The 27,698-nt window shown below is 48.1% G+C and overlaps 1 protein-coding gene across 1 annotated transcript in view; it reads left to right on the plus strand.

The window, feature by feature from the left end:
- The window catches only part of HS6ST2 (heparan sulfate 6-O-sulfotransferase 2), a 359,352-nt gene extending 333,922 nt beyond the window's left edge, over window positions 1-25,430 (plus strand). Inside the window, exon 3 of the mRNA XM_004715372.2 lies at window positions 22,313-25,430. Coding sequence (XP_004715429.1) covers window positions 22,313-23,183 — 871 coding nt within the window. The 3' untranslated portion in view covers window positions 23,184-25,430. The remainder of the gene's footprint in view (window positions 1-22,312) is intronic.
- The last annotated feature ends 2,268 nt before the right edge of the window (window positions 25,431-27,698 follow it).

A 27,698-nucleotide genomic window follows, 5' to 3' on the forward strand; every position in this document is an offset into this window, starting at 1 on the left:
CACAGGATCTTAAGAGCCATTTAGTCCCCGCCCACCCTTCTGCTGGCCCACTTAGGGTGCTGCCAGAAGCTCCCTAGTGCTTCAGGTAACAATTCCTTCCATCTTAAAACGAAAAGAGCAGCGTGGCCACAGTAGCAAGAAGAGCCTAGAAGTGGGTGGAAGGCAGGACTGGATTGCTGCGGCCTTTCCTCTCCCTGGGCATTACTACTTGCATCTCCAAGGAGTCCGGAGGAGAGAAGGAGATGGCCCATGTGTGCTCAAAACCTGCTTGCCAGAGAGAAGAACTTCCTCGAAGAAGAGAAGCAAGCATGGGACCGGTGTTACAACTTCAAAGAGGTTTGGCAGCTTGGCTCTTCACACCAGTGGTTCTTCCTGAAATGGATTTGGCCTTCCGCCCCCTTTGCAGGGGGGCAAAAAAAACAAATGACCCAGCTCCCGCCTAACAATGAAACCCGTTTGTATTGTGGCCCCCAATCCAAGATCAAGTGTGGGCACCTGCTTTTTCAACCCCCCTGCATGGTTCCAACAGCACCCAGGGGCGGTGTCGACCACTTTGGGAAACACAGCTTTCAAACCCTGGGGATAGACTGAGAAGTAGACCTCTTTCTTGTGATTGACAAGCCTCCAAGGTGACTCGCTTGTCCCCCGAACCACCGAGATCAGTACACAGAAACTCAGCCCCCCCCCAGCCCACCCCCGCCTCGCCTCTCCACCATGTGCTCGCCCACATCTCCACACCGTCTCACAGCTGCTGAGGAGGCGAAGGCCCATGTGCTCTTCACATGTCTGTCTAGTAACGCCTCGACTCACGACGGTGGGGTCGGGAAGAACGGGTGTTCTGCACTAGCCCCTGAGGGAAATCCAGTCTTGTTTTCACTTGGTGTGTTCATGACTGATTCGGGGGAATGTTTGATCCCAGGGTTCCCCAAATGGCCTCCCTGGAAATGCCTGTGTTTTGTGTGAGCAGAAGGAGTGGCTTTTCTGACGAGGGCCATGGAAACGGCCTTTCCCCTGGGGACAGCCGCCGGGACCTACACATCTTGGCTTCTGGGCTTGAGCAACATCGCCTACCTCCCCGTGGCCTGGAAGTAAAGAGGGAGCCACGTCCCACCTTCAGGAGACGCCTCTAGGCAAGGCCTCTGGTAGTGCTCAGTCGGACTCGTTAGTGAACTGAGCTTTGCGAAGACTTACTTCGTGGAGCTGAGCCTTGGAGCAGCTGAAGCCAGGAAAGCGCCATGGGCAGGGCTGTGAATCAGAGGAGCTGTAGGACGCTCCTCCTCCCCACACGTGGAAGGTCAGAAGACAAAGTCTATCTGGTCACCCAGACAGCCCATGGTCTTCTGTCGATTCCTATTCATAGCAAGTGGAGAGAAGAGTGGAACTGCCCCATAGGCTTCCCATTGTTGTAAGGCGCCCTAGTGGTGCAGTGGTTCAAGTGCTCGGGTGCTACTGGAAAGAGAGGAAGTCATTGGAACCTACCTGTAGGAGCTCTGTGCCTTCCAAAGTCAACTGGGGCGCTTAGGATTCGCTGCCCGTGGGGCACTGAGCGGGTTTTTTTTGCTTTTACAATTTTGTATCTACTTTACATTTTTTATTTCCCCCTAAAGAGCTCTCCTCTTTGTTCTAAGTAACTTTTTTTTTAATTACTTGGGATTTAATACATTGATCTTATCATTCCACAGCTCGGTCATGTCAAGGTGAATTGTACAATTGCTTCCACCCTCAGTTTACAGATATTCTTTTTTTTTTTTCCTCTTTTGGTATGTTTATTCATCATTTGTTACCATCTTTTGCTCATAAACATAACCTATTATTTTAGATTACAATTAGACATTACCAACTTCAGATAGGCATTTCTCTCCATCCAAGTTAGACGCAGGTATCGCCATAGAACTTTAGTCAAATAGAAATAGAACTCTCATCTGATTCTCTGTAACGAGGACCCCTGGTGGCACAGTGGATAACACATTGAACTGCTAATAAGGTTGGCCATGAGGCTTTCTACTCCTGTAAAGATTTAAACCCATCGAGGCAGTTTTACTCTGCCCTGTAAGGTCATTATGAGCCAGAATTGACTCAATGGCAGTGAGTTTAATTCCCTATTTCAGTCTCAGAGCTTCTTGAAAGTTCTTCTGTTTCTATGTCCTTGGCGCCCAGTATAGGAAGCACTCTATATTCATTGATTAATCGAATGACAATCATATAAATTGCAAGCAGAGTTCAGCCAGGTTTATTATTTGTATAAATGCATTTCCTTGTATCATATACTGCTGGAAATGAGTAAGTCACTGCCATCTCACCCTGGTGACCTCAGAGGACAGAGTAGAACTACCCTTTTGGGAGTCCAAGAACATAAATTTCTACCTGAGCAGAAAGCCTCATTTGTCTCCCTCTGAGTAGCTCAATGGCTCTCAACCTTCCTAATGTCATGACCCTTTAATACACTTCCTCATGTTGTGGTGACCCCCAACCATAAAATTATTTTCGTTGCTACTTCATAACTGTAATTTTGCTACTGTTATGAATTGGGCGACCACCGTGAAAGGGTCATTCGATCCCCAAAGGGGTCGCGACCCACAGATTGAGAACTGCTGGAGTAGTTGGTTTGCTGGTGGATGTGAGCAGCCGACCTTGTGATTTACAGCCCAATTTCAAATCCAAATTCCATTGTAGTAGGATGAAGCAGACAGTCCAATGTCATAACATCATGGTGTCAGTCCAATGTCATAACATCTATGCTCATTTGATTGGCAAATTCTTCCCTGTTGCTTTTTTAGCAACTTTTGATGGGATTGATTATTCCTTGCTCTTCGCTATCATTTCATTATCTGGTCTCCTCACTTATTTGGTTTGGCTCTTATTTTGTTCATCACGCCTTTGATGGTTGGTTTTCCCTTGATGGTTGGTTTTTCCTCTAACTTCACTGTGTCCAGGCTCAGTCTTCCTTTCATCTCTAGCTGTCGTCATGGCTGGTGTCCTGTTTCTCTGACTTCACCTCCTGTTTCTTTTCCTTTATACATGTGCAGGCTCCCTGATCTCTTGCAGAACATGCTCCTGCCGTAGGGCGTCTGTCCTGCTGCCCAGGCTGGTCCTCCATCTAGAATGCTCTTCCAGGGTCCTCCTGTATTTGCTCACATGTCACTTTCTTTTTTTTTAACATTTTATTAGGGGCTCATACAACTGTTATCCCAATCCATACACACATCAATTGTGTAAAGCGCATTTGTACATCGTTTCTCAAAACATTTTCTCTCCATTTAAACCCCCGACATTAGGTCCTCATTTTCCCCCTCCCTCCCCACTCCCCCCTCCCGCATGAGCCCTTGATAGTTTATAAATGGGTATTTTCTCATATCTTGCCCTGTCTGAAGTCTCCCTTCATCCACTTTTCGGTTGTCTGTCCCCCAGGGAGGAGGTCACACACAGTTCCATGTAATCGGTTCCCTCTTTCCTACCCATTCTCCCTTTACCCTCCCTGTTTTGCCACTCACACCACTGGTCCAGATATTCTTTTTCTACACGGCTCCTTGCCATCATCTCCCCCTCTCTCCTGTACTCCCCTCCCCCTGAAACCCTTATTCTACTCACTGTAGAGACTCATCAGTCCTGGTTTGCTAAAGGATCACTTCTAATCTACCACAAGGGAGCCTTGGTGGTGTCGTCGTTAAACATTGGCCTGTGATCTGTGAGGTTAGCAGTTCTAAACCACCAGCCTCTCCTTGAGAGAAAGCTGAAGCTTTCCACTTTTGTAAAGAGCTACAGTCTGGGAAACCCCACAGGGGCTGTTCTACCCCATCCTATCAGGTCGCTACGAGTCAGTATCAACCCTATGGCAATGAGTTTGGTTTCAACTGTAGAGCCACTCTGCAGAAGAACAATGTGGCCGACGGCGTCTAGGAATATTTACACCTTTGGCCACCCTATGGGATCCTTTTGCCCAGTCCTACCTGGTCTCTGTGAGTTGGAATTGATTCTACCATAACAATTTTGGTGGCTGTCTTTTTGAAATAGTAGACTGCCACATCTTTCTCCCATGGAGCGGCTAGTGGAGTTGTGAACCTTTAACCTTGCGGTTAGCAGCAGTGCACTTATCACCACCACCCAGCCAACCCACTACCATTCACTTGATGCGTACTCAGAGTGACTTCTCTGAGTGTTCTTCGATGTAAATCTTTATGGAAGCAGACAGCCTCTTCTTTGTCCCTTGGGGCAGCTGATGGGTTTGAATTGCCAACCTTAGGGTTTAGCAGTCCAACACTAATCCAACAGCACTTCCAAGACGCCTTTAACCACTGCACTACCATCAAAATCATCTTTCCACCATCAAGGACAAAAGAAAGAACAAGAGTGGGATTTCAGGCCTCAGCAGAGAAGTATATTCTGGGCTAAATTGTGTGGGTACCAGTCTCTCTTGACTGCAGAAATGCCAACCTTTGGGTGTAAGGATCTGTAACAGGTCAGAGATTGGTAATCCTGGCAGTAAGAGGAAGCATTTGGGTAGTTCCAATGCCTCACAGTAGATGTTCCATATTTACCTCAGCGTTCTGAGGTACAGTGAGGTGTTGGGCCGTGGTCAGAGTGATGCCAAGTTGTTTCGGTCTTCCAGCAGCCTATAGTTTAGGCGGCAAGACAAGAGAAATAGACTTTTCACATACCCACTGTAGGCTTAGTGTACAACAGAGTAGGGAGGAAACTCCACAAATGAGAAGTTAGGAGACCTAGATTCGGGTCCTAGACCCACAATAGACTAGCGGTGTATTCTTGAGCAAGTCATATTCTTTCTTTAGGGCTCAGTTTCTTTGGCTGTCTATGAGAATTATGTTTCTTGTCCAGTCTACCCCCATGGAATTTGTGAGGAACTAAAGCTCTACAGATGTTGAAATCCCTTTGAAATGTATCGTTCTCACAGTTGTCACAAGTCAGCAACACAGCATGGTGACCTCACGTGTGTCCGAGTTGCACTGTGCTCCGTGAGGTTTGAGAAGGCTGAATTTTTCACAGTGGAACACCAGAATTTTCATCCAGATGGACTTGAACCACTAACCTTTGGGTTAGCAGCGGAGTGTATTAACTATTTGCACTCCTCTCGCGTCCCTGATTGTGATCAATCTGCCCTGACACTTTCCATCCTACCTTCCTTCTTTCCTAATAGCAGTGGCTCTTCAGACAGCCATTGTGAGAAGGGGGATGTCATTTCAAGTTACCGTCTGTGACCGTACATCCAAGTCACTGAGGGGGTCATTCGCTCTGAGAATTAACTTGAGTGCCATGGGGTCAGGTAAGCCAGAGGAAAGGCTGTGTGGCTGACTCAGCGTACCAGGGACACCGACCTTCCATTGCCTGTCTTCAGAGTGAGTGGTTAACGGATGGTGCTCCCTTCCCCCCGCGTGTGCCCCAAATGGGAAAGGCATCCTCAGCCATTTTCTTTCAGTCAGAGCATGGAAGTTTGGTTCTTCTTTATGGCCTCCCGATTGAGCAGTGGAGAATAAAGGAGCTTCTCCCAAAGACTGAGCCTCTTCTCCTGAAGCTAATTCCAGTTGGTGAGGTCACCTGGAACGTATTAGGAAAACTGTGTGGGTGGGGTGGTTGGAGCAGAGACCTTATTTCTAATCTGACTCTGCCACAAACTGGCCTTATGGCCCTCATCAAGCTTCTACCCGTCATTGCCAGGCCTTGGTGGTGGTGTGGGTAAAGAGATGAACCAGGTGACCTCTGAGGGACCTGCCAACCCTACTATTCTGTGCAAATATGAGTCTAGTTTCCACAGCCTATAGGTGGCCCCCATTAGTCCTTTCCACAGAAGTCTTGCCTTTCAATAGGTGGTTTGGTTCCACAGATGGGGCATGCAGGATGATCACAGGCCAGTGGGTGGAAGGTCTTGTGGATCCAGTGGCCGTAGAGGCTTCTCAGCACTGGCAGGGGTCTCCAACATGGCTCCTTCAGATCCAGGGCTCTAGTGTAGCTCCATGTGTCTTGTCCACAGGAATGTCTCGCAGGGAGTGAGTGTGTGTCCTATCTCCAGCAAGCTTTTATTCCTTAGCGCCTCCAAAGGAGGTCATCAAGTTAGGACCTGATTGACAGGCTAAACTCCATCCCTTCCCTCTTAATCCTCTCAAATTGATACCAGATTATGTACCTACCAAACCACCCTCTCAGAAACCCCATCAGTAAACCACTTCCCTCCGGGACTTAGAAGATGGACTCGCCCCTTTCGGTCAAATCACCAGCCCTGCCACTGCCATGGAGATTCTGACAGAGTAGAACTGCCCCTTTGGGTGTCTGAGGTCTGAGACTGTCAGTCCTGACAGGAGCAGACAGTCTCATCTTGCTCCCGTGGAGACTCAGGTGGATTTGAACACCAACTTTGCAGTTAGCAGCCTGACACGTCGTAACCCATCATGGCTCCTTTCCTGTCAAAGAAGGACCCATGTTTTCCACACAGTGGTGCTTGTAAATCACCTTTTTTTAAAAAAGCCTTTTAGGTTTCTCCCCTGTCCAAAAATTACAAAGAAAAACAAAACAAAAAATGTGTGGGATATTTATGCTTCCACCAAACCAAATAGAACCATGACTTCTGTTCCCCCCCCCCCACACACACACACCCATCGCTGATTTCACATACCATGCGTTTGCCCATCCTGTCACATGTTGGATGGCTGCCAAAGTGTCTTTTCTCTGGGACTGGGAGCGTCACAGTGTGATGTTCCTCCATGAGGCCACTTGTCTCCCTGGCTCCCCAGCGCTCCAGCTCTGCCTCCAGGGCAGACCACCCATTTGCCTTGAAGGAGAAACATGATTGGCCAGTCTCTTCTCAAGCACGTGAACAAGAAAGCAGTGATTCAGAGAATTTATAGCACCTGTGTAAGCTTCAACACAAGCATAAACTCCGAACTAAATCTTTGGGTCCAAAAAAGACATTAAGCTGGCTCTTTGTGTCTTCAGTGCCCCTCCCTGTCCTTATTCCGGAGTGACGTCAGACTCTGTTTTTCAAGGCCATCACGTCACCTCCAGAGCCTGCTGAGGGATGCCTTGTGTGGCAGAATAGAACTGTGCCCCATGGGGTAGGGGATGGCTGTATTTTTGTCCTTCCCCAGCTGATCATTGGACAGCCAGAAGGCTGTGCCCGTTGCTGCTGATGGTGCAGATTTTCACACACGCCAGCATCACAGCCCTGGGAGTGAGTCATTGTGCCTTTTACCACCCGAACACTTGAAGAAGCATCTTGCCAGGAGAAAGAAGGGATGGCCCCACCCAAACAACCACAACCGAACTCACTGCCAGAGATGATTCTGACTCACCGCGAGCCTACAGGTCCGGGCTGATGTGCTCCTGTGTGGCTTCCTGAGATGGTAACTCTTTCTGGGAGTAGAAAGCCTCGTGTTTCTCCGAAGGAGTGGCTGGCGGTTTTTCAGTGCAGACCTTGTGGTTAGCAGCCCAATGCATAACCACTATGCCACCAGGCCTTCTTACGACCCGGCCATCCCTCCAGATTCTGAAGGGGCCCCATTCGTTATAGTTTCAGCGCTTCACCAGGGCTGCCTCCCCTGCAAAAGCCACAGTTGGCACCTCAGCTCTCTCAGCACCTTCAAACTATCGATAAGAGTTCCTTGAGACCAAGCCTGGCTCCAGAAAGGCAGCCTGCATTTAGGGGGGGAGGTCCCTCTGTTGAGAAGAAGCAGTTCTTCTGATGGGGTTTCCTCTATCGATTCCTTCAAAGCAGGATGACGACCTGCCGATGGGATGCTGCAGCCTGCTCTGAATGAGCCAGAAGCCATATTTATTCACTACCTCCCAGGTGGAAAATGTCATTACTTGATTCCTTGGCCCAGTCTAGGTCCCTAAAGAAAGGACTCCCCATGTCTCTGGCTATCTCAACGTCTGGAGAGAAGAAGCTGTGAAGCGATGACGTCTCCTCACGTGTGGAACAGGAAACTTGGACTTGACACAGTGGTTGCCAGCGGCACCTCCAGCCCCCAGCTCTGACTTGCTCAGATCTTGTCCCTGAGCTTCTGAATTGGGCCCCAACTGCTTCCACCTTGAAACCTGCCACCCCAGCTAGGCCACCGTTGTTCCTGGCTGGCAGGTCCTGAGGCTCTCAGGTCCGAGAGAGGATGTCCAGTCCAGCAGGGCCGAGTGGCAGACACCACGCTGAGTGGTAAAGACACGGGACTGCACAGGGCAATTCCCTGGACCGCGGGGACATCTGGACCCAGGAGTCACAGACAGGAAGGTTAAATCTCACCATTCAGCTGGATCTTCTTACCAACCACAAAAACTAGACACACACAGTCAGCGCCATCGAACAACAAAAAAAAGGGGGCAGCCACACACGTTCGCCTCCAAAGCTGCAAGGACACTTAGCCTCCTTGTGCTTCCATGTTCCTTAAGCCACTTCCTGGAAAGCGTCTGGTTTTCTTACATCCTGGTTCAAACCGAGCTTGCAGTGCTTGGTGGTAAAGGGGCCGGCCCAGAAAGGGGACGAAGCGGCACCACGGCGGTCCGGGAGAGGGAGCACTAGCGATGTCGCACCCGAAGAGCATGATCTCCCCAGGGGAGGCTTGGCGAGCTCTCCTCCTGTTCCTGTGGAATTGACTCGACGGCGGTGAGCTGGAGTTCTGGGGAAAAGATGGCGCCTATTGGTCGTAAAGCTGGGGTTTTGCTTCATCTTCAGAACTCAACTTTTCATTGTTTAAAAAAGGCCGTAGATTCATGTGCTTTGGAACCTACTGGACTTCGGAAAGAAAGAAAACTAGATTTCTCTTTTTAAAAGTGGGGAGCAAAGAGAGAAGACATAACTATCACCAAGCCTTGCTGGGTGAAGACTTCCACCTGGGGCTGAATCCACAGATAGCAGGAAATCTTCTTTTCTTCCTTTTCAACCAAGGGGGGTGGGGGAAACATTTCCTGCCTTATAAAGGAATAAGGAAGATGGATTATTAAAACATCCTCTGTGGTTGGACCAAAGATAATTTGTGCACATTGGTAGCTTAAGCTTTGATTAACCAGAAATGAAAAAGCAATGAATTAGGTATTAATGAATATGTTACTTTATATACACAGAACCATGCCTTTGGATGAGGGGTGAGGAACAGGAGAACCCCCTGTAAGCAGGACCGAATGGCTGCTTTGGTGGGTGAAACAACTCCAAAATTTTGATGCTTTGAACAGTAGATGCTCTGCCCGGCTAGGCTAAACCTCCTCAATCCCTTGCAAGAAACAGTCCAAGTCTTGGTTGTCTTACTGATCAGTAGACTCCCAAGGGTTGGCCCTACTCCCCATCTCCTGTGGATTGCCCAAGAGAGCCTGGCCAAGGCCTAGCCCACAGCATCAACTTGATCATCCAGGTCTTTCCAGTGTGTAAACACGATCCAATAAATCCTTATGTCATCCAAGTCAAAGCCTTGACTTGATTCGCCCAGTGAAGCCCTTTGAAGCCTGCTCTATGTGAATGAGATCACACATCCTTTTCCCTCGATAAGGCCCAGGGAGCCTTGGTTGCTCAATGATGAAGCCCTTGGCTGCTATCTGAGAGGCCGAGGGTTGGAACCCACCCTTCAGCTCTGTGCGAGAAAGACCTGGTGGTCTGCCTCCAGAAAGGTGGTGTCCAGCTTTGGAAGCCCTGTGGGGTGGTTCTCATCTGCTCTGTCAGATCCCTCTGAGCTGGAACCCACTCCCAGGCACACGACCACGGCAAATGAGAAGTCACCAGACTGTCATGTTGCACAACCCATCTAAATGCGTGTTCCCAGACTTCTTTTCGGAGACTACTGCCATTGGTGATCACAGCCTTTCTGAAACTCCTCTTTGGGGACTGCCAGGAGAGGCGTCACCCAAGAAAGTCATTTAAAATGTCCATTTCAGGACTCGAGTGATCCAATCCCCTTGGGGGCATATCCACCTTTGATTCAATTAGTCCTCTTTTTCTGTGTGCACGTATTTATGTTGTTTGATTTGAAAGCCATCCTTCCTGCTGTGAATGGATCATTGGCATGCAATTTGTATGTGAAGTGCAATTGAGGAAGGAGACTGGACCTTTGGCATCCATGACTCAATGTCATATACAGCCACTATGGTTTGCTGACTTTACTGAAGACCCCCCACCCCCAGTTCTTATTGTTCCAGCCCCTGCCCCGACTCCAAGAACAAAATGTGCAGAGGCTGAACTTAAAAAAAAAATTTTTAAGGCAAAGAAGCCGAAACTAAACGACAGGTGTAATAAAATGTTCACTTCTATTGATCTGGACTAAGAATTTGTTTCCTTTCTCAAATTAACTTTTTATTGATCACTGCTATGACCTTAACTTGTGCAGTGTGGCTGACCTTCTTTAAAAGAAAAAAAAAGGCTTTGATATTTATTCCTTTTTGGAGTCATGTAGGAAAAACTGTCTTGTGACCTTTCGTGAGCCAGTGACCTCAAAAGAAAGTCAACATTTATCGCATGCACCTCATACCTTGGTTTAGGTAAAGCTCCCTGGACAGCACTGGGCATCCCCAAGGCTTCTCCCGGGGGCCCAGAGAGGACCTCTGCGCGCTTGAGTGCTGATGTGGCTTGCCCATGCACTCTGAACACGTCCTGGGATCTCAGAACAAATTCTGATTTCTGAGACCACCTGCTTGGAATAGTAGTCCTCAAACTTGAGCACACCCACAGGTGTCCGAATTCCCTGAAGGGCTTCTTTCAACACGTACTGCCAACCCCAACCCGTGAGTTTCTGGCTCCGTTGACGTTGTTGTTAAATGCTATCGACTCAGCTCGACCCCATGTACAACAGAATGAAATACAGCCGGGTCTTACATGAGCTTCATAATTGTCATGTTTCGCACCCACTGTTGCAGCTGCCGTGTCCATGCATCTTGTTGAGAGTCCTCCTCTTTTTTGCTGTCCCTGGACTTTACCAAATCAAATGCCCTTCTCCAGGGACTGGTCGCTCCTGCGACGAATTCTTGCCAACCTGCTTCGAAGGAGCCTTGTGGCTGTGCTTGTTCAAAGACAGATGCGTTGGTTGTTTCAGCATCCATGGTGCTGTTGCTATCCTTCCCTAGCGCCATCATTCGGGTGCCTAGGAGAGTATTTGATTCTCTTCAATTTGTCTTTGTTCTTCCTTATTCAGCATCCAAATAGTAAGGCTTGGGTCAGACGCACCTTAGTCCTCAAAGTAAACTCCTTGTTTCTCAATATTCTAAAGAGGTCTCGTGGGCAGATATTTCCAACGCAATGCATCATTTACTCTCCTGACGACTGCTTCCATGAACATTGATTTGTGGATCCAAGCAAGACAAAATCCTTGACAACTTCAACCTTTTCTCCATTTATCATGATGTTACCTGTTGGTCCGGATGTGAGGATTTGGGTCTTCCTTACATTGAGTTGTAATCCGTGCTGGAGGCTGCAATCCTTGATGTTCAATCAGCAAGTGCTTCACGTCCTCAGCTTTCAGCCAACAAAGTTGTGTCAGCATCTGCGTGTCACAGGTGGTTAACGGACCTTCTTCTCTTCCTGGTGTCACACTCTTCTCCATAGTATCCAGCTTCTTTGATGATTTGCTCAGCACGCAAATTGAATGAGTATGGCGAGAGGATGCAGCCCTGAAGCACACTTTTCCTGATATTAAACCACGCAGTCTCCCCTTGTTCTGTTGGCACAACTGCCTCTTGATCCATGTATAAGTTCCACATGAGCACAATGCAGTGTTCTGGAATTCCTGTTCTTCTCGATGTGATCCATAGTCGGTGGGCCAGGGAAATTGCCATCCTAAGTGATGCTGACGGTACTGGTTCCAGGGACCACACTTCAAGAACCACTATAGTAGTTTGTTCACAGAACCAAATAGTCAAGGCTTCTGTCCCAGCAGTAGGATGGGAAGAATCTATGTTCTGGAACCAGAGAGAACCAGATTCAACTGTGAGCACCTTTCCTTACTTGCTGCATGACCCTTGAGTTAAGTCCCAGCTCTCTGAACCACTGTCTCTTCATCCTCAGAACAGGCATGAGCATATCTCCTTCCTGGGCTGCTTGGGAGCTCTGGGTCCAAGGAGCAGCGGCCTAGGAGCCTAGGATCCCGGGGCGGAGCAGTCAGTGGGGGAAAGTCCTGTCTCAGCAGCGACATGTTTGTGCCTCAGGAGAGTTCCTGCGCTGTTGCAGGCCTGGTTTATGACACTGCCCTAGCTAGTGACCGGATGCAAAGGGTCTCCTGAAAGTCATGGCCAGCAGCCCAACAACACTTCCCACACTTGGACTGATTTCTGAGGGTCACTGGCAAGGTGGGACTTGTGGACATGACCTTGGTTCTCTGAGCCCCTCTGTCTCCCCATCTGTGAACTAGATGAGTTGTTCTCTCCAAGGTTCTTGCTCTGACAGGCCCAGGCGTCTTTGATGTTGCTCTCAGTGCACTTATTTCAGGAGAGCCTGGTGAACTCAAAAGGAGCCCTGGAAGCACAGTGGCTAAAGTGCTTGGCTGCTAACCCAAACCGCCTGCGGTTTTTGGAGTGTGGCCTGAAATATTGCAGCACAAGAGACAGAAAGGGCAATGTGCTTCCACAAAGATTTCTCACACTCACTCATTCACTCACTCACTCACTCACTCATTCACTCACTCACTGCCATCAAGTCAATGTTGACTCCCAGCAACCCTGTAGGACAGGGTAGAACTGCCCTCTGTGAATTTCCAAACCTATAACTTCTTTCTGGGAGTAGAAAGTTGCATCATGGTAGTTAGAAGCCCAATGCATAACTGCTACACCACCAGGGCTCCTCTGTAAAGATTCACAGCTATGAAAAATCTTTTCGGACAGTTGTACTTTGTCCTATAGGGTCACCATGAGTCAGAATTGTCTGGATGACCCCGGGTATGGGATTGAAGTCAAAATGGGAAAGGGGGGGTAGGGGGAATAGAGTGTGGCCCTTGTGTTCTAGCCATTTACTTATTTCAGTGACCGTATATGGCCCAGCTCTCTTTAACACTGGACACAGGACGCCAGACAACAGCGTTGCATAGCTAGATGGCCTTTCAGTGGGCCACACTAGGCATTAGATGGCTTATCTGTTATCTAACAGTGACATCTAGTGGCTTTTCCTGATCAAAGACTGTTAGGCGTTTTCCTGCTAACTCATCCTAAGCTCAGCTGCTTCTACTGTAGATGCTCACCGGAGGGGCTCACAGCAATAAGCAATCAGCCGTCCCAGAGCTGACGGTCCAATGGACACTCCACAGGGAGCAGAGGTGCAGTGCTTAACTCTGCCAGGGAGGTCAAGGCAGCATTCATTCGACAAGGCAATCTTTGAGTTGAGTTGTGAAGGAGTTTGCCTGGTGACCTGCAAAGGGCAGGTAGAAGCCACTCAAAATAGTGAGCATGCCATCTGCAAAGGCAGGGACCTTGGGACCCATTCGGAACAGGACTTTTGTATATCTGGAGCCCAGAAGGTAGAGCATGGTATCACGATCTTGCCACTGTTGGCATTTGGAGCTGGATACATACTTTGTTGGCCAGGGCAGCCCTGTAGGTTGTCGGATGTTTCACAGCATTCCTGGCTTGGACCCATTAGATGCCAGTAGCACTTTGTGACCATCAAAAGTATCTCCCGAGAATGCCACATGTCCTCTGGTGGAGATGAGGCTGGAGAGAGCAAGGTGGGTATCATGCCCCACAAAGCTGTGTCCACTGGTGGAGATGCTTGACCTTTGCGTCCAAATTGATAGGGAGCCCTCGAGAGGTCTTTACTAGAGAAAGACAGGTGAGATGTGTGCTAAACAGAGGCATGGAAGGGCCATGGACCTGGAGGACCTGCTACAGTGATCCGGTAGACAAGGACCAAGGGCCTGGGCTCAGGCAGTGGTGGAAAGGATGGAGAGCTGAGAAGAGCTCACATCAGCAGGACTTGGGCCATGTGTAGATGTCCATGGAGACAGATAGAGAAGTCATGGATGACCCTTGAATTTCTTGCATGTGCAATTCCGTCCTTAGGGTCTTGAGTTTCTTGCTCATGCAGTTCTGTCCTTGGGGTGGTTGCTTCCACAAGTGCATATTAACGACAAGAAAAGGATTGGCCTAGACTGCAGAAGGCAGCAAACCATGCATGGTATCATTGTACCTCTAAAGGCTCCCTGGACACAACAACCCCAGCCCCCCGCCCCCAATACATCATTATTACTGAGTCATTTCCAACTCAGAGTAACCCTGTAGGCTCTCTGAGACTGTAACTATAAGGGACACTTTTTGCCCACAGAGCAGCTGATGGATTCGAATCACTGACCTCCCCATTAGCAGTCTGGCCATGCAGTTAGCACTCCAACACTTTCTGCCACAGCACCATCAGGGCTGCTGCCTGTAGCGGTAGCAGGACAGGTAGTCATTACATGGACCCAGGTACCTGGTGGACAGCCGTGACTCCAGTCTAAAGATATCACTGAACCAGGCTGAGAGGCAGGAGGGTTCCCTGCAGTGGAGGACGGCTCAGTTCTTCACAATGAATTCAGCCCAAGCCACCAGCACACTTCAGGTTTGTATCATCCTGAAGGAGGTTTCCAGGAGCTACCCTGGGCCTGCTGTCACCTGCATCTTTTTCTACTTTGGACCCCGTGCCCTGATGTGGACCCTCCCCACAGGCACTAGAAAGTCGAGTGGCGCTACTAGGAGACAGCCTTGGGATCCAGATGTGGGTTTGATGGGTGCGGAGTTACTCTAACTAGAGGGAAGTTAACAGGGCCACAAAAGTACGTGCATGCATCCAGGCAGAGAGTGCTGGGTTTCACAAGACCACATAAGGGAAAGATCAGAAAGGGTTGAGTTGACTGTGGGCCCACGGTATGACCTGGCTCCCAGCAAGGCAGATGCGGTCTGAGGCTGCATTCGGAGAATCGGTTTCAGGACTGAGGGAGGTGACAAACTGTCCATTTAGAGGACTTGCCCCCCGGCCCCCACCGGAGGGCCATGTGCCCTAACGTGGAATATCTTCAGAGGTTCTTAACAGCAATGTGGAGTTTCATTGAAACGTAAATGGCGTATCAAGAAGAGAAGCCTAGGAGGAGAGGTAGCATCCGTGCTGTCTTGAAATACAGGTAGTATACTCCCCTACCCCTACTCCCACCCCATTTTTCACTAGCTCCCTAGATACCCCTTTGCTTTTACAAAAGACCTACATCCATACCTGTTTTCACTCACCCAAAGCAATCGGAAGAGGATTTTCCATTTTCCAACCAAAAGGTGAAAGTGAAACCAGTTGTGCTGCCTTAATGAATGTTCTGTCACTGATTATTCTACTTGATCTCTGTGTTCGAATATCCCTGGTCATGACCACACAGAGCTCCCAGACAAAAGTCCTGCTTAAAGGGTTTATTAAGGAAGCTAAAAAGTTGTAATATCAGTGAGAAATACTCCTGGTGATTGTTGACCAGGACATGTGACTACGTTTCAGATCTGCTCCTAAATGCCTAATAGGTGTGTGCCACTCTGCTGTGAACCTTCACCCAAAGGCATTCACCTCAAACTTTGTGGGTCACCAAATCTGTCTCCCTAAATCAAGTGCCCAGAGGCACCCCAAGCCAGTCAACCTCAGCCCAAAGGCCCTCAGCTCTACTTCCATTGGTCAGCAAGTCTGATTTCCTCAATTAGGTGTTCAGAGACACTCTACTCTGCACGCCAGCCTCCAGCATGGAAGCACGCAACTTGATTTGCGGGTTGAGAGAAATCCACCCCGCTGTGCTGTGCTCGGACTCTGGTCCTCATGCTGCACCTCTGATGGTTATAGCTGTCTTCTGGATGTAGGAGGTTTACTGTGCAGGGATCCCAAGTCCAGAGGACAGGTTCCATTCCTGGGTCTCGCTGGTTAGGAGCTCCCTCCTCCTGCCCCCTTCTCCCCAAAGGGCTCATTTTCTACACAGCAGGATGGCACTCCGGGGAATCCTGTCGCAATTAATTACAGGTGCATCCTATCAATATCTCCCCCTACCTTCTCACCAGACATGCAGGGAAAGGTCGTTTGGTGTGAGTTAGAGACTTCTGTGGCTTACAAGAGCCACATCATAAATAATTCACCGCCCCCACACCAGCATCCAATGTTTGTTTCCAAGCCAGGCCTCAGAGAGCAGTGAGAGTTGGCTGGCCACGCTCTTGTCCTGAAAACTACACTGCACGTCCAGGATTCCTACTTTCCACAGGCCGCGGAGTTACCGAAGCATCCCTGCTTGTCCTGCGCATTGGTGGTGTTTTAGGTTGCATGTGTTGAATGGTAAGATTTGGTCGGTTCTTTCTTGGGGCAGAAGGCAGCACTAGGACTGCTGAAATCATCCCCTCATGTAAATGGATGGTAGTTGCTTCTTAGCCTGATGCCATTTTGACGTACAAAAGGTTTCCTGGGATGTTCTGCTCTCGGAGAGTGGGGGAAGCCTGTATCTGAAGTGTGGGAAGCACGTGGAAGGGAAAATAGACCCCATCGTCCATAGACTTGCACAGTCTTGAACTACACTTCCTGCCGACAGCTCCTGCCTCTTTAGCTAAAGGCCAGATGGTTCTCTGCATCCTCAATCTGCCCATGCCCACTGGGATGTCCTATGGGCACCTCAGACCTTCCTCCAAAACCTGGGAGGCATACTTAGCTCCTTCTCCTTCCTCCCCAGCTGCATTCATTCTTGGTGATTTCTATCGCCTAAATACTTCTCTGGAGTCTCAGGACGGTGCAAACCATGAACCACTCAGTTCCTAACCAAAAGGTTGCAGGTTCAAATCCATCCACAGGCATCTTGGAAGACAGGCCTGGTAATCTCCTTTTGAAAAAAAAACAGCCCTTGCCAACCCTATGGCGTTAACAGATGATAAAGGAGAGTCCAAAGGAGGCTGAGGAGGAGGTGGAGAAAATGAACTGTGTGGCTAGTTGCTTCCTTCTTGCCAGGGGCCCAGGAGAACTGGTGGTGCTTAGCTACCTTGACTGAGCATTCTAACAAGGATCCTGATCCACCTGGAGAGCAGGTTCAGCTGAATTTCGGATTATCATGGACTCCAGACTTGGGGGAGTCATGGAGAGTGGAGGAACCACGAAAACAATTCTTGCCCTGAGATAATCTTGAAGCTTTAAACCAAAAAGATCGCCCAAGGTTATCTTAACAAGCCAACAATATATAGTTTAACTTAACTAGTTGGGGTGTGTGTGTGTGTGTGTGTGTGTGTGTGTGACTGCCTGGAGCATGATGCTCCTTTAAGAATTACCTGTAGGAGAGAACAAAGTGACAAGAGCCACCTGAACCATTAGGCACAGGGAGTCAGTGTTCGTGGGAAATGGAGGGTGAGAATGTCAATTCAAAGAATGACACTGAATTGTCCATGTCACAACTGCTGAGGCGATGTCTGTTTTGCTGACTACAAGCTCAACAACAAAAGAAAAGAAAAGAAAGCTAGCCCTCAGAAGCACAACTCTACTCCGACAGACAGGAATCGTCAGGAGCTCACATGGACTCAATGACAAGTTCCTAAAAAACCATTTCTCTTCCCTGCCCGTCCTCCTCTCCCGTCTCACCTGCTTCAATCGCCTCTGGACCCTTCTTTCTCACGGCAGCACCCCATGCCATACAGTGATCTTTCCAGGGTGCGGATCTCATCATCCCCCTCCCTGCTTACGTCCCCCGTTGCCTAGGGAATCAACTGTGCATCCTTCAATAGAGCAGAGGGGTCCTTCTATGACCAGGCTCTGGTTGCCCGCCCCTCAAACCCTGCCGCTGCTCCATTAGCCCTCAGCCAGTCTCTGGCGGTGTGCTACCTGCCTCCCCACCTCCACACAGGCAGTAGTTGTCCCCATGCCCCCATGCTCAGGCTCGTCCTCCTCCCTCAGATTCCATTCCTGTCCTCTTGTCTCCTACTTATTTTTCAAGATAGAGCCCAGGGACCCTACCCGTCCTTTAGGCAGGGAATCAATCAGATCACAGGCCCCACTGCTGTTGAGTTGATTCCAGCCCTGGATGGAGGAGAACTGCTCCCGTGGGTTTCCAAGGCTGTAAATCTCTATGGGGGTAGAAAGCCTCGTCTTTCTCCCGCCCAGCGGCTGGTGGGTTTAAATTGCTGACCCACTACGCCACCACACTGCCGTGGCCATGTTCTATTTAACAATGAGACGCTCTGTGCTGGTGAGGGTTGCACGCTGAGCGACCAGGTCAGCGATCAGATCCTACCAGCCACTCCATGGCAGAAAAATGAGGCTGTCTACTTCCACAAAGATTTCAATGCTTGGAAAACCAAAGGGCCAGCTCGACCCTGTCCTCTAGGCTCTGCCTAATGGCAGTGAGCATAAGGAAATACTCCTTTCACAATCCCCTGTTTTTTGCTCGGTGCCTGGCACACACTATACATTGAGCATGCAAGCCAGCCTGGCATGGAACTGACGTCACTGACCACCTGCGGCAGAGGACCACCAGGCACATTCCTATCAGGGTGGGCTTTCACATCCTCAGTTGTCTTGGGTGGGAAGACAGTGTCTCTGATCGGTTCCTTCCAACTGTCCCCTCAGAATGATGGACATCTTGGATTCTTTGTCCTCCCACTGCCGAGGCCCAGCACAGGTTCAGGGGCCACTGGGCACTTCCGGAGTCTGCTCCTTGACCAGCTCTACCTTTTCGCTCATGAGATTTTTTCTTCCTTTCTTTTTGCAACATCTGTACTGTGGGCTGCCAAAAGGGGTACAGGGTAAATTGTCGGTTTCCCATTCAGTAGTACAGATTTTGTTTTATCTCCTTGATTGCAATTCTCTCACTGTATCTGTCTCTGCCCTTGTCTCCCACTCCCTCCCACTGCTTCCCGTTCCCATCTCTCTGCCTCTCTGAACCTTTCTGGGCTTGGCCCATTGGACCCAAGGGATCATTTGTTCTCACGCAGCATCGGGAACGTCTGTTGAAGGCAGCGCGGCACCCTAAGTCTCTATTCCCTGGGAGAAGAAGGCGATTACTGAGCCCTCAGAGCAGCTGTTCTCTTAATATCTAGGACAATTAGGGTTGTGGGTATACGGGACGTGTGTGCACACACATGTATGTGAGGACATGTGTGCACACAACTTGCAGCAAACCCATGTGTGAGAGTAGAATTGTGCCCTAGAGTGTTTGTTTTTCTTTGTTGTTGTTGTTGTTTCTGTCATCTTTAAGGAAGCAGATCACGAGGCCTTTCCTCTGTGGCACCACTAAGTAAACTTGAATCTCCAGCCCTTAATCGACTGCAAATTATTTGTGTCACCCAGGAGTATGTGTGTGCAAGCCCCTTCCATTTCTTGGTTGCACTGATAATTCCTACAGTGCAGGGACTGAGGCTGTCCACCTCCTGATGGGAGTCCTTGGAGCCCTGTAGGTTGAAGGTTGAAGTTTGAAGGTGTACTAATTCCCGCATCCTAGAACCCGGAGACTCTGTGATGGTCTGCTTCTCTCTCTTTTCTCTCTCTCTTTCTCTCCTTATGAGAGTGGTGCTTATAAAACACAGATTTTGGCCCTGGTCATGTTGGCTGGGATCTGTCTGATCTGAAAGACAGGGATGGGTTTCATAGAAGAAATGTCTTAGACTTAGTATAATCTGGTGCACTCTAAGAGTTACCAGAAGATGTCACTGTCGGCTCAAGCCAGGAGGAGGCATTAGGTGAGGCCCCTCAGTTTTGCGTGAAGGTGATTTAAAGGGGTCAGCAGCCCTCATTAAGGTGCATGCCTGGGAACCGTGGTTGCAAGATTAATACCGATGTGGCACTAGACTTAATAACTTTTTCTTCCTAAATAATCAGACTAATTGCCTCTAAAGTATTACCTTGGGCCTAGTATAAAGCCTAATCAATATGTAATGAATGAATGAATGAATACCAAAACAAGGAGTGGAAGGAGGGAGTCCATTGGCCTAATAGTTAACTTTGTTGCTAAAGCCTATCAGGGAAGAAACGTTGCTCCCTTTGGACAAAGGGTTTGAACAGAGATGAAAGCTAGTGAAATCAGCAAGGTCAAGCAAGTCCCAGGAGAAGGACCAAGATAAGGGAAAGTAACCTTGGAACTGCTTGCTTGCTTGCTTCCTTCCTTCCATCCTTCCTGATCTTTTTATTGTTCCCAATGCTTGTTTATTCCAGAAAAATGTATGAAGCCATAATAATAACAATAATGAAACTGAGTGTGATTTTTTCTTTTTCAAAGTATTTGTAAGCGTATGTAGCTTTATGTAATGGGGAATGGGCTTCCTAGTCCCCAACTCCCTTTTTCCAGTTACCCAGGACAGCTCGTTAAAGAAGCAGTTAAAGGAGAGAGTGAGGTTGCCCTCTATGTAAGGTGCAAAGCTGGAGTGGTCAGGATGAGAGTTCTAGAAGAAATGGACAGAGCCCTGTGTTGGAGGCTCTAGAGCAGCGATTCTCAACCTGTGGGTCGCGACCCCTTTGGGGGTCGATTGACGACCCATTACAGTGATGAAGTAGCAACACAAATAATTTAATGGTTTGGGTCACCACAACATGGGAACTGTATTAAAGTGTTGCAGCATTAGGAAGGTTGAGAACCACTGCTCTAGAGTTTAAGAGAAAATACAAACAAATGATTGCAATTCACTATCAAAAGTGTGCCAGTGCTGGGCGACACGAAGGAAGAAGTGATGACATAGGCAAACTGTTTAAAGCAAAGGTGGTACTTGAAGCGGAATTCCAATGAGGAGTAAACTGTGTCAAAGAAAAGGGAAGGCCATGCCAGCCCGAGGAAACATCAGCATAGACTAGAGGCACGTGTGTCCCAGCATGCTGGAGTTCCTGGAAGCCCGAGACTTGGGAGAAATGTTTCTTCAGAAGACATTCGCCACCAGTCTCAGCTCAGGGCCAACTAGGGTGCCTCCCTGTCCCCCTTCAGATGGTGGCTTAGGTGTTGGGGGCTGCTGAAACAAAATCCCACAAAGCCGGTGACTTGAAGGAGCCGAAATTATTGCCTCGTAGATCTGTGGCTACAGGTGTGAAATCAGTATGTCAGCCACATTGATTCCTTCTGAGACTCCAATGGAGAAGCTGCCCCACGCCCCTTTGGCTTACAGCTACAGTTCACATAGCATCCTGTCCCTGTCTCTGTGGCCCTTCTCTTCTTTGAGAATGACACTATATCGGCATAGTACCCACACAGGAACCTAACTGAACTTCCTCCAAGGCCCTATTTCCAAGCAAGCTCATGTTCACAAGCACCAGTGGTCAGGACTTCCGCGTAACTCTCATGCTGAGTGATGGGGCGACAATGGCAATGAATGCAATTCCGAAAAGCCTCCAGAGTCCTTTGCAGAGGAAGCGAAAGGTGGTGATTGTGGCTTTTCCCCCCCGGTGTGCTCTTCGGGGCTTCATCTTTCCCCCCATGCACGTGAATGGAGATGAATTTCTTTTTGAAAGACACAACTCCAGACTTGTTGCTCCCCTTGAATGCGCCTGACCATACCGCCGGTCCCAGTGGTTCCGGGTCTGCGTGCATGTCGTTGAGGAGTTTGCTAGTCTGCTGTTTGGTACGCAGCAGTTTATCACTTTGCAGCTCCAAAGAAAAGATCGCTGCCCAGCCAGGCCGCCCCATTTGCCAACAACATCTGTGCTTTCCCTGGGTAAAGAAAAGGTGCACTGTGGAGCCGATAGAGCTAACTTTCCTGTGCTGGGATTCTTCTCCTGTGAGGGAAGGCTGAAAACCAAGGTAGTACGTTACATATATGCCCCTGGCAGCTACCACGTATGTCTATTTCGGTCAGTTACTGAGCGCAGTGTTTATTTCTGGAGGCCGACATTCCCCTGCCGTAACGCATGAGCTATGTTGTTATGCCCGCAGCCAGCATCAATAGCTTCCTAGCAGGCACGCTTTCATCTGATCTTTCGTTTTTTTGGTTGTTGTTGTTTTTTTCCGTAAATGATCTCATTTCGAGTGGACATTGGGGGGAAATGCTTTTATATGTGTAATAAGAAACATTAGGCTTGGAACCCACTTAACTTCAGCTCAGCGCTGCAAATCACTTGCTTTCACCAAGTCTCCGTTTCATAATCAGTCAATAGGAGTTCACAAGTGGGGAGGGTGAAATTAAATGGTAGCCCGTGTTCCCAGTCAGGTTATTGGGAAGATTTGCCATTGATTGGAAAGGGAGAAGAAGGGGGTCAAGGTGGAGGTGGGGGGATGTGGAGAACTACAGGGCCTCTGTGCCCAAAGCCTAAGTAGCTGTCTCACCTGACTAGGAGGACAGAGAGAGGGGACCCATCTCAACAGATACCCATCATCCCCTATTGGTCAGCGACCATCACATCTGCCGTGGACCTCCCTGATCGCACCTAGGTCCCCCACATCCCTGACTGTTGGTCTTTGTGCTTTATCCACAGGAACTTCCACTACATCACCATCCTCCGAGACCCCGTGTCCCGCTACCTAAGTGAGTGGAGGCATGTCCAGAGAGGGGCGACGTGGAAGGCCTCCCTGCATGTCTGCGATGGAAGGCCCCCGACCTCAGAGGAGCTGCCCAGCTGCTACACTGGCGATGACTGGTCTGGCTGCCCCCTCAAAGAGTTCATGGACTGCCCCTATAACCTAGCCAACAACCGCCAGGTGCGCATGCTCTCTGACCTGACCCTGGTCGGCTGCTACAACCTCTCTGTCATGCCTGAAAAGCAAAGAAACAAGGTCCTGCTGGAAAGCGCCAAATCCAATCTGAAGCACATGGCGTTCTTCGGCCTCACTGAGTTTCAGCGGAAGACCCAGTATCTGTTTGAGAAGACCTTCAACATGAACTTCATTTCGCCCTTTACCCAATATAACACCACAAGGGCCTCAAGTGTGGAGATCAATGAGGAAATCCAAAAGCGTATCGAGGGACTGAATTTTCTGGATATGGAATTGTACAGCTATGCGAAAGACCTCTTTCTGCAAAGGTATCAGTTTATGAGGCAGAAAGAGCATCAGGAGGCCAGGCGGAAGCGTCAGGAACAACGGAAATTTCTGAAGGGAAGGTTCCTGCAGACCCATTACCAGAGTCAGGGTCAGGGTCAGAATCAGAATCGGAGTCAGAGTCAGAATCCCAATCCGAACCCCAATCCGCATCCCAGGCAGAACCTGACTCAGACTCTGATTCAGAATCGGACTCAGAGCTCGAGTCAGAAGGAAAGCCAGAAGGAGAGCGCAGGCCCCGAGGCCAGCGAGGGCAATGCCAGCAACGGCACCCATGATTACCTAGGCAGTGTAGAGAAATGGCGCTAAGTGGCCCCGCAAGGCGTCTGCCCACTGCTCCCAAAGCGCCACTAACAAGATGGCACGTCTTAAAAGATGAGAGTGTCCAAAACACATCCTGCTTCCTTAATCTGGGAAGTGACCAAAAGAAAAAAAAAAGTTAAGATATTACCTTTACAGTTGCCTTTCGGTTACATGTTAGACTGTGCGTGGGTAAAACCAATCTCAGTATGTAATGAAATTGTCTTTTTTCTTTTACTCTCTTAGTTTCAGGGACTATTTAGAAAATCTCAAAGCTAAACCAGACTCGCCAGAAATTGCTGTTTAGCAATTTTAGACAACTCTGAAATTAGCTTCAGAGACAAAATGGAAAACTTAAAAAATGTGACCGTTTCATTGACACATAGACTGGAAAGGCTTCAGGATACGCTGGCTGTTCCAACCCGATCTTGGAAGCAAAGGCGCATGCGAGCCAGGAAAGGGAGCGCCAAAGCATTCCTTTGCTTCCGATGTTTTGGTTTTTTTTAACTCGGAATCTATTTAAGCAGAATAACAGCCGATGGCAACTTTTACTAAACCCGAAACAAGTTCTCTCCCTCCTCTGGGTGGTTGTATGTGAAAATATTGGCTTTTCAAATAGAACAGGACTTCTATCTTGTTAATTGTGAGATATTTGAAATTTTCAACTTTTTCTACCTTCTGCTAGTCAAAGGTTTTAAACAGGGTGTATCTCATGTTAAACAAAGTACATATTTCCCCCCCTAAATGGAATAACCAATATTAGAGCTAATTTCCGGACACTTTCAGGGCACTGTAAATTTCAACAATTTTGCTATATTTTGGGCGCTGTTTCTCATTCATTTTAAGGCTTCTCCAATTTGTGCTCATTCCAAAATAACCCATTTCTAGACCCTGCCCTTCATCATCTGACTGGTGTGTTGCTGAATTTCTGGTGGTATGTAGTCCTGGATTAAAGTCGGGAATTGCTTTCTCTAGAATTGTCTCATCAGTGTTTGTGTAGTGAGGTCCTTGTCAAGACACTCTGGAACAGGAAACCGTGTCAAAGGATTGCTGAGTTTATCCTGATTCACTCTGAACGTGACCTGTTCTTTTCTTTTTTGTACATCTTTATTGTAAGACTTCCAGTTGGGCCGGCTAGTTCGAGCCCCATAGTTCCTTTTCATGTAGACAATTACAAGAGCAAAACGGTAGAATGTGCATTAGGACAGCCAGCACTTCTTCAGTAACGCCAAAAGCTGGATGTCAGTATTTTGCGTTAGGCCTTCAAACAGATTTTGTGTGCCGGAGGGGCAAAAGGAAAGAATGTGCTAGAGTGAGGTTATACAGCAAGAGCAGATGAATGGAGAGTGATTGCTAGTGTAAGTCAATGCAGAAATACTTTGATGTTCTCAACTCTGACTTGAGCAAGATCAAATGAAAGTAGATTATTGTGCTATCTAGCATTGGGGAGTTTCCATTTTGTAGAGTTGACTGCACTTCTGTTAAGGACTTACACTGATGCCCCACCCCCTCAGCAGTCAATCAAACAAGGCGACTGGAAGTGGCACTTCTGCTCTCAGGAGACACATGCTTTGAGCTATGACCGTGAAGTCGCGTCTGGTACAGTCTGCTCATTTGCATGATCTAGTTTTGTCTGTATGAAGATAGCCACCAGTTAGACCAGAAACTGAGAAGTTAGATGGAAAGGCGATGCCCTGGACTCGGCGCTGGTATCAATCTAGCTCAATTATGTCGGTTCTGACAGCGCTGCAGTCCTGGGAATTTGGAACGTTGAAAAGCTAGAAGGAAATTTTAAAAGAGAAAGAGAAAGTTTTCTTTAATTATCATTATTTTAAATCATACCTTGAAGTTCAAGTGTTTTCGAGTGAACTCTTTTGTGTACAGTGTGTTTCTAAAAATAAAGATTCTGTATATCATTATGGTATATCAATTTTGTTTTGTTTCGAGCGAAAATGTTTGTTCTTGAAATGGTTGGAGAACTGGACGAAGCCCGAGCCAGTGGAAACGCTTGTTCCAGGAAATAAAAACAACAAAAACCATTTTGTGTTATTGCTGTGGTGTGCATGGTTTTGCAGATATTAAGTGCATTCTCTCTGTCTATATTGATTATTGTATATAAGGGATGTTATAAATATACATTTTGTCACCATCATGGTTTCAACTGTAAACATCTGTCCAATGGTGTAACTTTACAAATCCTTCGCTGAATTTTGTGTAATTTAACAATAGTTATGAAATAAAGTTTAAGTGACAGGCTCGGCATGATTTCCTGAGTCCAAGGTTTACAGCCACTAGACACTGTGGCCTTCCAGACAAGCACACGCTTCTCTTTTCTCAAGTCTCCCGTTTTCTCTGGGCAGCCAGGCATGGAAGTGGGATGACAGCCTGGCGGTGGTCGCATACCTGAGAGGGCATGCTGCTTCACTCCAAGCCGACAGCACATTGGAGAGCTGCCCCCATAGGTTTCCTAGGCACTTTATGGGAGCTGACCTCTCCCCTGAAGCCACCTACCGGCCAGCAGCCCGGAACTTAATCACTGTGCCATCAAGGTTCCTAAGATGGCCTTAGTTTGGGGTAGGTCCTTCTGGGAGTCCAGGTTGTTTCGTGGGGAAACGAACAAACAAACCACCAGATTATCCCTGGAAGACAGTTTGCTTTGTGAATGCATGTGTGTGTGCTGGTAAAAATGGATTCGCTACTTGTATATCTAGGATCGTGTACAAAGACAAAACCATGTTCTTTCTTTCTGATCCATCTCCTCTTACTCACTGGATCAAGGGTAAAGATAAGCATTCAAGCGCTGGCTTTTGAAGTCATTGACACAACTTTCTCTAACTCTGTGCCACAGGCCGAGTTTTAAGGACTCCCTCTCTCCGGGGCCTGTAAGTTGTTTGTACAGATGAGAGTTTCCCCATCAACAGGTTACTGAGCAGGATAAACGGGGGGGAAATAATATGGGGGCCAAGAATTTGCATGCTGGCTGGTGTCATTGAGTTGGTTTTGACCCATAGCGCCCCTAGGCACAATGGATGGAACACTGAGACATCCTCACAATTACTCCGATGCCCGAGCCCATGGTTGCAGCCCATGCATTTGTTGAGGGCCTTCCTGTTTGGTTGGTTGGGTTTTGTCTGGAGAAGATGTCCTTCCCCGGGACTGATCTCTCCTGATCACATGCCCAGTGTACGAGAGGAAGTCTCGCCATCCTTGCCTCTAAGGAGCACTCTGGCCATACTTCATCCGAGACAGATGGGTTTGCCCTTTTAGCAGTCCATGGTACTTTCAATATTCTTCGCCAGCACCACAATTCAAGTGCATCCATTCTTCTTTGGTCTTCCTTATTCAAAGTCCAACTTTCACGTGCATATGCAGCAAGGGAAAATACCAAGGCTAGACTCAGGCACACCTTCGTTCTCAAAGTCATTTGAAATACCGTATATACTTGAGTATAAGTCGAGTGTTTCGAACATTTTTATTGCAGTTTTTGTGGTAAAATTAGATGTCTCAGAGGATATCCAGGCTGACTTATACTCGAGTATATACGACAGCTATCAAATAAAGTTTGCGTTTCCTCTCCATCTAAACCATTAGCTGTGGAGCTGATTCCTGCTCATAGCAGTGCCACGAGGGGCAGAGTAGAACTGTGCATCATAGTATTTTCTTTCTTGAACACTTTTAATGGCATATAGTTCACATATTATCCAATTCAATAGTTCAGTCACATTGAGAAGAGTTGTATGAGCTCCTCATAAAATGACTTAAAAAAAAGAAGAGTTGTACAATCATCACCACAATCAGTTTCAGAACATTTTCTTCATTCTTGTACTCATCATATGAGCTCTCTTGTTTCCCCCAGTCTCCCCTGCCAGACCCCCAAGGAACCATTAATCCAGTTACAGTCTCTCTAGATTTACCTCTTCTAAATTTCATAGACAGAAACACCGGGAGTGGGGTGGGGGAGCCTGACAACAATAACAAAGTAAAACAGGAAAACCTCAATCAAAACGGAAAAAAATTTACAAGTAGAACAACTTTAAAATAGACCAAAAGGAAGATCAAATGATAGGATATCACATGTGGAGCTTACTATGTCTGTCATAATCAATTTTAGAATGCTCTCTACCCGACAGCAAGGCTATTCACATCTGTCAACTATGGTCAGAAGGGATTCACCAGAGTTTTCATCCATGCGGAGACCCTGCAAATGAATTTTGGGCTTTCACTGCCATTCATAGCCTTCTGCAAACCAGGTGTTCACAATGTAAGCTCTGGTGCCATTCCCTCCTTCAGATTTGGGTTTTATTATTTACCATTTTTAGCTAACACGGGCTGCATCATGGGACTTTCCATGGCTAATTTTTCCAGAAATAGATGATCAGACCTTTCTTCTTCCCAGGCACCTCTGGATGGGCTTGAGCCACCAACCTTTTGGTTAGCCACCAAGCACATTGGCCATTGACACCACCTAGGGACGTTCCCTTCTTCGGGAATCCACCTGAGTTACTGCTGACCCTCGAGCACATG

The sequence above is a fragment of the Echinops telfairi genome, unplaced genomic scaffold (assembly GCF_000313985.2).
Source record: "Echinops telfairi isolate 266 unplaced genomic scaffold, ASM31398v2 ScPeMD7_20;HRSCAF=75, whole genome shotgun sequence".
NCBI lineage: Eukaryota > Metazoa > Chordata > Mammalia > Afrosoricida > Tenrecidae > Echinops > Echinops telfairi.